The sequence below is a fragment of the Abrus precatorius genome, unplaced genomic scaffold (genome assembly GCF_003935025.1).
Source record: "Abrus precatorius isolate BTA unplaced genomic scaffold, Abrus_2018 Scaffold2, whole genome shotgun sequence".
Classification (NCBI taxonomy): Eukaryota; Viridiplantae; Streptophyta; class Magnoliopsida; order Fabales; family Fabaceae; genus Abrus; species Abrus precatorius.
In genome coordinates this window covers 25,144,913-25,156,940 of record NW_020874362.1, presented here as the reverse complement: position 1 = coordinate 25,156,940, position 12,028 = coordinate 25,144,913, and the positions used below count along the sequence as shown (strand labels likewise).

At 28.4% G+C, this 12,028-nt stretch overlaps 2 protein-coding genes and 1 non-coding gene across 3 annotated transcripts; 2 read left to right on the top strand and 1 right to left on the bottom strand.

The window, feature by feature from the left end:
- Positions 1–1,550: 1,550 nt before the first annotated feature.
- LOC113857770 (O-acyltransferase WSD1-like) lies at positions 1,551–4,520 on the bottom strand. The gene is made up of 5 exons (XM_027489957.1): positions 4,276–4,520; positions 3,482–4,054; positions 2,661–3,014; positions 2,394–2,531; positions 1,551–2,010 (listed from the first exon to the last, which is right to left on the bottom strand). Exons 1-5 carry the CDS (start codon positions 4,456–4,458, stop codon positions 1,849–1,851), a joined length of 1,410 nt encoding a protein of 469 aa, XP_027345758.1. The 5' UTR covers positions 4,459–4,520; the 3' UTR covers positions 1,551–1,848.
- A 4,974-nt stretch (positions 4,521–9,494) lies between these two features.
- Positions 9,495–10,135, top strand: LOC113857771. The gene is made up of 2 exons (XM_027489958.1): positions 9,495–9,520; positions 9,753–10,135. Exon 2 carries the CDS (start codon positions 9,754–9,756, stop codon positions 10,027–10,029), a length of 276 nt encoding a protein of 91 aa, XP_027345759.1. The 5' UTR covers positions 9,495–9,520; position 9,753; the 3' UTR covers positions 10,030–10,135.
- Positions 9,593–9,684, top strand: LOC113860449. The gene has a single exon (XR_003503901.1). It is a non-coding gene; the product is annotated as a small nucleolar RNA R32/R81/Z41 (small nucleolar RNA).
- Positions 10,136–12,028: the final 1,893 nt, after the last annotated feature.

The window sequence follows — 12,028 nt, the reverse complement described above, 5'->3', positions numbered from 1 at the left end:
ATTAAATACTTAATTTTAAAATAAACTCATACTAACCTAAAAAAGTTAGTGAAGCTTGGAGCTGGCAATCCCACTTGGTTATCCTCCCTCAGTATTTTGCTTGTTCTCACTTAACAATTAACATGACTTTGGATGCATATACGCATTTTATTTAATAATTTTTAAATAGTCACTTATTTTATAAATTTAATTATATAATTTATTAACATAAAATATTTTTTATAAACTTTTTTAAACAACATCGCAGGGAATTGAAAGTTAATGTTGTGCAGTTGTACGACAGATGTTGTTGAAGAAGGCCTTCACATTCAATCAATAGAAAAACGTCACGGATGAGGATCATCTACAGTTGTAAAAATCCTAATCCTATCCCTTAAATAATTTGTACATGATCTTCCTTAAATTAAATTGTGATATAATAATTATCTGAGTGGTTAAATGATAAAGTAAAATCTGTATTTTTTTTAAATTTAATTATATTTTTCTGAATATTTAATACAAGTATATTTACTAAATTCAAATTTAAAAATACACATTAAGTTGAATAGTTAATATTATTTATCAATTAAAAATTTATCTCAATAATTTATAATAACATTAAATATAAATATTTTATTAAAACAAAATTTAATTAATAAAAATCATAAACTATCAGAATCTGTGTTCCGTGTTCATTGAGCAAGTTGATGAACATTGAACACACGTGGCCATCAGTATCAGTCAATTAATTACTTGAATGATCCTTGTCTTTTAAAAATGATGGCCAAACGACAGCTACAACGAATAATAAAGTGTTTTTTTTCCTCATATCAAATATCATTTAAATATTCTTTATTTCTCTTAAATTATTTATTATTTTAAAATATTTAAAAAATGATTAATTTTTTAGTATTGTTATTAAATATTAAAGATAATAACTATTAAAATAATTATAAAAATGATTATCATTTAAATAATAATAATTTAAATAAAAATATTTTATAAAAACAATTTATTTTATTATAATAATCAATAAAACTAATATTTTATAAAAAAAAAGTGTATTAATACTAAATAATGTCTAACATAAGCGAATTGAGTGACAACTGAAAAAAAATGCTTTGTATAAATACTCTCATTCATGCACATATATACGACAACTTAACGTAATTAATAAATATTAAAGACATTTTTAATTTAAATAAATCGAAATAGAGTTGAATTGTTTGAACAAGTATTTACAAACTTTAATTTGAATAAATTTATTTAATAATAAATTTAAATTTATGTTTTCTAAATTCAATATAAAAATTATAATTTACTATGTTAATGTAAATATATAAATTTAAAAACAACATAATTTATAAAAAAAACTATATATCAAAACTTTTTACGCAACAGATGTTATAACGGAATAAACGTAATTCTATAATATTTCAACGCGATATATTTATGCACTTACCTGCGCCTTGTATTCTGGAAAATGTTGCATCTGTTTTCAATTCTATTATAATGTTAGGGTTTATCTCAATTCTAAAGTTATGTCTAAATACTAATGTATTGTCAATTCTAATAGAATTTTAATGTTACATGTCATCAACCAAGAGCAAACAAAAATCAGAAAAAGCATAAAAGAAAAACAATAATACTTTAATTCTGGGGATATTACTGTTTAAAGAAATTACATGGACCACTTTTATCAAAAGAAAAAAGAAAGAAAGAAAATACACCGACATACGATAGCCAATTTTGTAAATTACAATCTTCACACTAAATAAAATTGCAATTATCTCTGCTATAATTGCTGAAATCAAATTGACAGAAAAAGTAACAAAATATCCCTTAATTATCTCTTTCTTCAAAGATAATTTAACCCTTGCTTTTGTTGGGCATCTCCATAGCTGCTTTGGTTATGACCTCAAAGGCTTCCACCATACAGAATTTGAACTTCTTCTCATCAATAAAGCCTTTCTGTGTTTTCAAGGTGATTCTTAAAGTTCTTGCATAGCTTATAACCGCAATATTTATACTCTGTAACCACAAAGGTAGCATGTCATGGCTGGTAACACATTTATCTAATTGTATTTATCCTAGTAAGAATCAGTAATTTTTGCAAGGAGATAAAGTCAACTACCATTTTCTTATTCATAAAAAAGCTGAGCTACATCTACACAACGGGGTAGCTCATCCACCTTCATGAACACGCACTTAATCACATGCTACAATTACACTTTTCAAATAATTATATATGAATAATTAAGATTTTTTAACTTCAATTTTATTTTGACAATATATTTTAATTGTATGATACCCTTTTTATATATATAACTGTAATTTCAAATGTTAACATTTTAATTTACAATGACAATTTCATGCTTTTAACTTATATATATAACAATTAAGATGAAGGTTACCTCGGGTCCACCCGTCATTGTGAAGTACAATCCTTTCACACGATGATTTGCCAAAACCATAGGTTCCACTGGTCCAATCAAATTGGATATGACAACACTTGAGTTCCTCAGTGTACCATAGATATGTTTAGCTACTGCCTGTAACCCAAATTAATAAAAAGAAGGCCCTTTAAAAGAAAGAACAAGTGAAAGTTCCTTGAAATAAACGATTTTTTTTTTTTATCAAAATTTAATTGAAAATTTGAACCTACTCATGCAACTACCCACCTCGTGTCCTCTTAATTTCAGCTCCATGTCTAGAAGCCATTCAATGAGGAAAACAGTGAAAGAGTTTCTCTTCCTCTTGATTATTTTCTGGGCTTTCCAAACAAATTCAAGCGGGTTGGATAAGCTGGATTGGCTGAGTTTGGGTATGTTCACATGTAAGAAAGAAATATGATTCCCCCAAGGAGATTTAGAATCAGCCTTCATCATATCTTGTACTGATTGGTAGCTTCCAATGTTCCTAGTACTAAGCATCACCAATCCTGTGGAATTTGCCGTCGTTGCCTTATTGTTAATCTCTTGCATGTATAGCCGAATCCCATAGAAAATTACCCCAGTAATCACATCATTTATTGTCTACAATTACACAAAAACGATTATTAATTTACCTCAATTTGACAAAACCTACCACAATTAAAATAAAGACAACACGTAGTTATAATATCATCAACTGTTCAATCAAGATTAGAAATACAAACTTAATGTTTTCATAATTATTTATTAAATAATAATAATTCGTATATAAGTCTTATCTGGGAGTATTTATTTATTTTAAAATATTCAATGTTTTTAAAAATATTAAAAGCAACCTCTTAAAATAACTAAATTTTTAGTTTTGTTTTGTCTAATTTTGACTGGTTATTAACCGTTTTTTCCCGATTTTTTAAGTTGCTTAAATCGATAAATTGATTAATTTTCAGTTCAATCGGTGAAACCCATCTTGCCATTCCATTTTTAAAAGAATGATTAATATAAGTCGTGACCAAATTCAAATTTTTTCATTAAATCCATAATCCAATAAAGTATACATTAATTAACCTTACCACTCCAAGCTTGGACTTGATCTTTTTAATATGATCCAGAGAAAACGATATGTTTGATATCACTGAAGGCAGGAACTCAACACCTTCTTCACCACTCCTTATGGGTGTTTGGTCATCTTCAATCATTGAACTTTTCACTATGCTCCATCCAAAATCCGAGATAGAGTTTAAAAAGGAAAACACTGTTGAAGGAAACCCCCTGAAGAAGCCTTTTTTGGAAGGTGGTGATGCTGAGGGTTTACGAGAAGGAAATGAAAGAGGAAGAGAAGGGTCATCAGCTCTCTGAAGACAAGAAAGAAGAGCACCCACAAGAGAATAACCATCTCCAAGTGCATGGTGAAGTTTGAATATTAAGGTGCCAGCAGCATTGCTTGTTGGGTATTTAATCACATGAATTTCCCAAAGTGGTTTATCTTGTGGTGTTCTTTCCATTAATATCTTTGACACATACTCGTCATAATACTGATCGTATAATTCTAATGACTCATTTTCGGGGAATATTGGAACCTTTATGTGATCTTCAGCCTTCACCTCTACTCTTTTCCATTTCATTTCTCCTCCTTCATCTCTCACCTAGCATATATATATATATCCGTACAAGTTAATATTATCAAATTCAAAGAATGTGTCAAAGAATAAAAATTTTACGTCAACAGGATAATAATAAATTAAAATATATATGAATAACATAGTTTAAACTTAATGTTCTTATATATGATATGATTTATTGTTAATTTATTAAAGTGACTAGGAAAAATAATTTAAAAAAATGGTTGCAAATTAAGAGTGAGAACCATTATGGAGGAGAAGCGCGGATTGATGGGTAGAAAGACATCTTCGAATAAATACTTAGCTTGAGAGAATTCAATCGGAACTTCTGATTCTAAGAACCCAAAAACATATGCACATAACACCTGGGTGTTGAAATATCGTCCACTAGGACTTACTGGCTCTGCAATATCTTCGAAGTTGTTCATTATAGTGTTGCACTTAGTTTTAGAAAATAGAAAAGTAGGGACTGTGATGACTGGACTACTTGGGGATTGAACATTTGTACGTCTATGGCCACTTATATAATAGTAGATGTAGATAATCGTCGTGTACAAATTAGGGCTGAATGATGTTCTTTGTATAAATGCTTAGATATGTTTTTGTTTATCCTTACAATTTGTATTCTGTGACTGTAAGAAAGGCTTAACTTTTGGTATTTAAAAAATGTTTTTTTATTTGATCTATTATTTTAAATTTTAACATGGGTCTTTCGTGAAATGTATATTTTGTATTTTTTGGTTCTTTGTAATTTTTGTTTTATTTGGTCTTTCTATATATTATGAGAAGCTACGTGTGATTATGAGATTTTGATTTCCCTTGTGGTCCTTCTAATTCAATTCTCATAAATACCTTGAATTTATCATTTGATCCATTCCTCTTAAATAAAGAATTAAATAAAAACTAGTGATATTTAAAGAAATTAAATTAAAAATAAACTAAAGGGACCATCTAGTAATAAATAAATGTTTTATAAAAATCTCATTTGAAAATAAAATAAATATGAATGACCAATAATGAAAATTATGAAATTTTAAGAGATCAAGATCTTGATTAAGAACACAAAATTATTGTGTATTGCATTTAATCATCAATTAACTTTAAATATCTTTGAGATTTAGAAGCTAAAATAAAAATTTTAGATGAAATTTTAAAACTGATATTATGTGTGTTTAAAATTACATCAGTGGAAAGTCTTAAAATTAATAATAGGACATTTTAAATTATTTGTCATTGAAAATTACACAAAAAAGAGAAACGGAAATATCCATGTAAAACTCATCCATAATTGATTATCACTTAGAGCTTTGTTTGTAGTGAAACAACAAAATTTTTATTTTTCACGAGAAGATATTACGGTTAATTTAAAACTACATAAAGGGACAATTTAATTTAATTTATCCATAAGTTAATTATGATTGCACCACCTTTGAAGTCTCCCATCTGATATGATATTTCGTGGGTTAAAACTGAAGGTGTGGGGGGCACTTTGATCATAAGAAACTAATATACAGAGGAATCCTCCTAAAATTTGGTTTAATTTTATATTACTCTATAGTGTTATATTATGGGATTCCTAATTTGATTTTTAAATGTATTTTAACAAAAAATATCATTGTTATTTACTTACTTAATTTTTTTAAACTATACATTTTACTCATAATTTACAATTCCTTGCATATTTCTTAACTTCTATATAACTGTAGGTTTATAATTCAACTTAAACATTTTTGTTTTATTTATAAAAATCTACAATCACAAATAGAATAAAAACAACTTCTTAGTATGTAAAATATTATTTATTTCTAATATTTTCTGTTATTTAGTTGTTTTTTGAAATGTAATTATAAGAAAACTCTAACTATAGTTTAAAGTTAAACTTGTCATTTTAAAAATCAATTCCTCCCTTTAAGTGTCTGTCTATTATTGTTTTTAAATATATTTTATTGTTTTTATTTAATAAATTTTTTAACTTATATTTTTCTTTTATAACCATCTTAATAAGAATAATAGTAAATTATTGAGAGTAGCAATAAGCATTTTCACCTTCCCGAACTTCTTATGTCTCATTAATTTTCTTGTTATATATTATATATTTTTATTGTATTTTAAACAAATCATAGTGTTAAATAGTTAAAATAATGAGTTATATATGCTTCTGTGGATCAGAATTATTTTAACTTACTTAATTTTAAAATAAATTATAATTTATCATAAATAAATTATGATTGCACCAACGTGCTTTGAAGTCTTCCATCTAAAATACAAATGAAACCTAAAATTTGGCTTTATTTTACATTATTATGTAGTATTAAATTAAGGGATTCCTATTCGATATTGAGACTTAGGCGTGTCTACTGTCATTCTTAAGCTTTTATTATTATTCTGATTTATTTTTATTTAAACTATTTTTCTTTTTATAACTATATTAATAGTAGGAATTTTTCATATATATATTTTTTAAAAAAGAGTGACAGTTTCACACTTCCCAACTTCTTAAATCTCATTTATGAATATGTCAATTTTGTCTCGTTAATTAAATGCTACTAAACTACCGATTTTGCTTTTATTTATAAAAAATAAACAACTGATAAAAAAATATTATATATTTATAAATTTATATTGTATTCTAAAAATATTTATAACATTAAATGGTCAAATTAAAGATTTATATATTAAAATAAATTTATTTATTTATATAGATAAACATAATTTTTTACAATAAATAAGAGTATAAAAATTATAAATAATATGTACATAACTAATTTTTATATTGTATAATAAAAAAATACTGAGTTACAAATAGAACCGAAAATATTAATGCAAGGTTGTGACTCCTGAGTTATATTACAAAGCAAAAGTAGAGCATATATACATTAATGAAATAAGCTGAAAGAAAGATGGGTGAGTTGTGTTTCCATTTGATTAGAGGGAAAAGTGTGACCTTCTGTACTTGTTATTATATGAGCAGCTTGAGAAGAAATCAATGTTTTCCTTAGGGTTTATCCCTAAAAAGACTCCTCTGTCTCTTCCACCTTGGTCTCAAATAAACATGACAACGTAGGTGTTGTTGCCATGATGCTTCCTCTGCTTTAGGTGGCTCACCCATTTTTGCAATTCTCATTAAGTGTATTTATTTTTGTGGTACTGTAACAATGCTATTTGTTGACTCCTTAAATATATATTACTTATGTTGCACCATATGTGAAGGCATGCATAGTGTTGGATATTTGTTCCTTCACTTAATGTGTGAAAACATTATTGAAAGATAATAATTAATACTATTATTTTGAATTTTTAATGATACAAATAAATAGAAACATACTTTTTGAAAAAGTGGATAGTTAAAAGGAACAGCTTTGCTAACATTGGTTGATTTTAAATAATTAAAATTACTGAATTTTTATTAAAGATATTATTATATAAAAATATATTTTTATATTTAAATTTAATATAAAAAATTCGTAAAAGAAAAGAGAGGTATTATTATTAGTTTAAGAGGGAAGAATTACCGGGTTTTATTATTATTATTATTGTTATTGTTATTATTATTTTGGTTACATTATATGTCAAAGAGACATTTGAGCATGTTTATTTTTTATTTTTTGAAAACAAAATTAATTTTAAAAATAAAAGAGCTACATAAGTAAATTAATATTTATTTTGTGAACTCTTGTATCTTCACACCCATCTTTTTTCTGTTTTTTTTTTATTTGTCTGATATTTCTATTTTATACCTAAATATGAGTGTAAAGGAATAATCTTCGTTATTTTGTCAAATCAAGAACGACGTACCGAAAAAGCAAACACACATCAAACAAAAGATCATATAACTTTCTGCAGCAGTCGAAATCGCATAGGAATTTGGCTACATTTTGCACCTTGGATAGATATTCAAACAATAATGTTCAAAATTTTAATTTCATTGGACGTGTGTTTGATCAAAAGCCGCATAATGTTGGTGATCGTGATGAAAGCATTTAATTCCCAACAACCAACAATAATAGGCAGATAAGTGTGATAATAAAGATGACAATGTATGTTTGTTAATATCTTTGATTGTATATCATTCATAAAAGGCCAAACTACTCCAAAATTAAGTGATTATAGCTCATGCATGCCTATCTACAGGTAGAGAGGTAGCTCTCAAATATCGTCAACTGCGTTTTTCTTCAACTCACAAAGTGCTTCTTCATCTTGTGATCTATCGTTATTTACCAATCAAAGGCTTAGATTGGATAATTTAATTAAGCATTTGACAAGAATGCCTTTTGGCACATTGGTGGTTGTGTGTCAATTGGTGTTATCATTATCTTACATGAAAAATATCAAAATGGCAGATTTAAGTTGGTGATTTGCTTTATTGTAGAATTGTTTAGAACATTTCAAAACATTTGTCAACATATAACTCATCCGCAGCAAAACAGGTGGCATGAGAGACGTGTCACTTCAAAGATTGATTAGAAAGATCCTGAAAGCCATTGATATACAAGTTTTGTAATTAATAATTTGATAAAATCAAACTAACACACACATACACTAGGAGATATGATTTCAAGAAAGTTTTTTTTTTTAATATATGATTTGAAGAGTTAGTTGCCAAAGAATATTTATTTCTGTAAAAATTAAAAGCAGACAGAGTATAACTTCTATGATCATGATTATAATGGATTGCAGAACAGTTTAAAATGGTATATTTAGAAGAACTTGAAACAATTATAAAAATAATCTACAACTTTTATAATCTTTTTAATAAGTTTCTTTATATAATTTATTAAAATAATTTTTAGGTTATATGAATATATTTTATGGTAAGATTTACGATATAATTTTTTTTATAGATTTTTTTTTAAAAATCTATACACAACTTATAACTTTAATAAGTCTTTTTTAGTTTGTTTTAATAAACTATAGCTTATTTTAATATATTTATGATTAATTAAAATATATTATATTTAGTTCATCTAAAAACTATTATTAAATTTATAACATAATTCATTTTTTTAAAAATATTAAATAAATACTTAATGAACTTGCAGTGAACACTTTTGAAAGTGATTTTCAAAAACATAATTCTAGAATTATAATTTATAAGTTTCTGTAAACTTGAAAATTATAATTCCAGATTTTAATTTCTAAAAGTAAAATAGGCTATCAGAATTTAAATTATATTTAAAGATATTTTTGAAAAAAATGGAAAAAATAATTTGAAAACTTTCAAGTCTTTTTTGTTTGGTCAAACAAAAAAAAATGCAATTCCCAAACTTTCAAGTCGAAGTGAACGATGTGTCCATTAGTTTTTGTTTTGGTCCATTCCGAAAACGCGAAGCTATTGAGTGGTGCTAATGAAAAATGGGCTTAAAGAAAGCCCAACACATAAAAATGGAATAAATCAAGCCCAGAAGCTTTCATCAACACGAGATCTAGGGTTTCTGCTTACTTTAAAACCTAGCGCCATTGTCGAACTCCGCAAATTGGACCGAGGTTGAGGTGGTACTGCTTCCAATTCATATTAGCCTTCTCTCCTTTTTCTGTTCTTCTTAAGTGTGGGTGTGGTTTGGAAGGTGAAGATGATGAAAGCCAAATACGAAACGAGTGATTATCACATTTGATATGATCCAATTTTTCATCGCTACGTTCTTTCTGATTCGCCTTCCTTCCATCATTCAATTGACACGTGTTTACTTTTCCTCATTTTGTTAACATTTTTATAGTGTTGCAGAATGGCAACGGGTCTCATATGGGCCACGGCGGAGGATTTGGGGCGGAACAGAGGACGGGTGCTGTCGCTGTACCGTCAAATTCTGCGGAGTTTGAATTCGCCGGAGCTGCCGCTTGGCTTCGCGGCGAGGCTGGCGAAGAAGGCAGAGGTGCGTGCAATGTTCTGGGTGGGTTCTGAGGAACGTTCTTTACACAACATCGCTGATCTCATTGATGCTGCTGAGTACTCTCTTTCCTTTCTCAGAAAAGGGCAACTCCCTCCTCGTTACATCACCTAAGCTACTATTATTATCTTATTAATTTGTTCTAGGATGTAGATAATGGAGAAAGAACGAGTAAATGGTTACATAGTGTTCATATGTTCCATTTTTTTGTATATTTTAATGACATTTTAATTCAGATTCTAATAACGAGATAATGTGGATTGAATTTCAAGATTCTAATAATGAGATAACGTGGATTGAATTTCGAGACTGGTAACTTAGTTATAGAAGATCCTGTGAAGCATTCAAGTTTCAGAGAAAGCAATAATTTTCCCAATTCAAGATATTTGGGATTTAGCCCCTTATTTCCTCCAAATTCATGTCTCTTTATTTGAATCACTGGCAGAGTGACGGTGATACGCATTGTTACTGAACAACTCAAACACTGATTCAGGATCATTCATCTTGCTCTCGTGTGAATATTTTTCCGGTGAAAAATGATAATTTCTGTGGACTGGATTAGGTTCTATTCGGTTCTTTTAAGTGTATTGTTAACGTGATATTCAAACTAATAGCTTAAAAAGATTATTAAGCAATAATAGAAAACAGTAAACATGCAGAATTGAATTAAACGTAGAGATTTTTTACAGAAAAGTGAAATAAGACACAAATTGCAGAAACAAGAATTAAATTGCTTACAAAGACATAAGGAATATAAATTAAAATATGGAAGAATAAATGTGTAGGAATGTAAATATGTTGAAATGTAAACGTACAGCGAACAGCGGCCATCGTGGATCTCTTTGTAGTTAGTGTAAACGTACGATTTCTCACAACGGTGAATAGCAGCCACCGTGAGTCTTTTTATAGCTGATGTCTGGCGCGGTGCAAGGTTTTAGAGAGTTTAGGTGCGGTGAAAAAGTCGTTCCTTGTAGAATGGTGCTTTGGGATAATCGAGATTGGCCATTGATACATGATTAGACCATTTTTTTCTATTTATTATTATTATTTTTTATTATCTTTCTTTTACTACCCCCAAAAATGATCACATTTAGGGTAGGGGGATGAATCCGCTCTTAGGAATCATTAAATCTTAGATTGTTCTAATGTATTGCATGAATTCTTTGAAATGAAAAAAAAGAATTCTATGTGGTGGAACAAAATATCTCTCATTTTGTCCTCGAATAAATTTTTCTTTTTTGATTCCAAGGTAATCTTGTTATGTTGCCTTGGCTTTGAACGGTGCATTATTCTTTTTAATCCGATACCAACGGGTATCATTCCCCCTAAAACAACGTTCTCTTTCAGACCTTTCAACTAATCTATACAACCCTGAAGAGCGGCTTTTGCTAAAACTCTAGCAATTTCTTGAGAACTTGCTTCAGATATAAAACTTTGAGTATTCAGAGATGTTTTTGTTATTCCCAATACTAGAGCTCGGTAGCAAGTTGCTTCTTCCAAGGCAGAGCCTGCTCGTTCGGCTCGCAACAATCCAATTAGTTTGCCGGGTGAAAAAACATTAGACATTCCATTTTCTGAAACCAAGACTTTTGATGTTATTTGATGCATAATAATTTCTATATGTCTATTATGGATGTGAACTCCCAGGGATCGATAAACATTTTGAATTTTATTAACCAAAGAAATACAACTTTGCGCTATAGTTAACTCGGCACCGATCAAGAATCCCCAAGGAATGCCGAGAATTCTTGTTATATATCCGTTTCAAGTGTCAACTCTCTTTTCTAGCTTCATCGATATTGAATCAATTGAACGCACTTCTAATACATGTTCTACTTTTGGAAGACCTTGTGTTATATCACCAGATCTCGATTTTTCATATATAAATGTAACTAATATATCTCCTTTATAAAGTATTTCTTCATAATGTCCATGAACAATTGCTTCTGGAGTTGCCAAATAAGGGTTAGCCATATAGTATTCATCTCTATTTGGTGATAAATAAAACATGCGTATTCTTTTGGATCTCTCAGAGATTTCATAAAATAGACTTTCTATAGACCCCAAACTACCAATCCTCACATGAATTGTGAGGGATCCAATAAGTCCAACA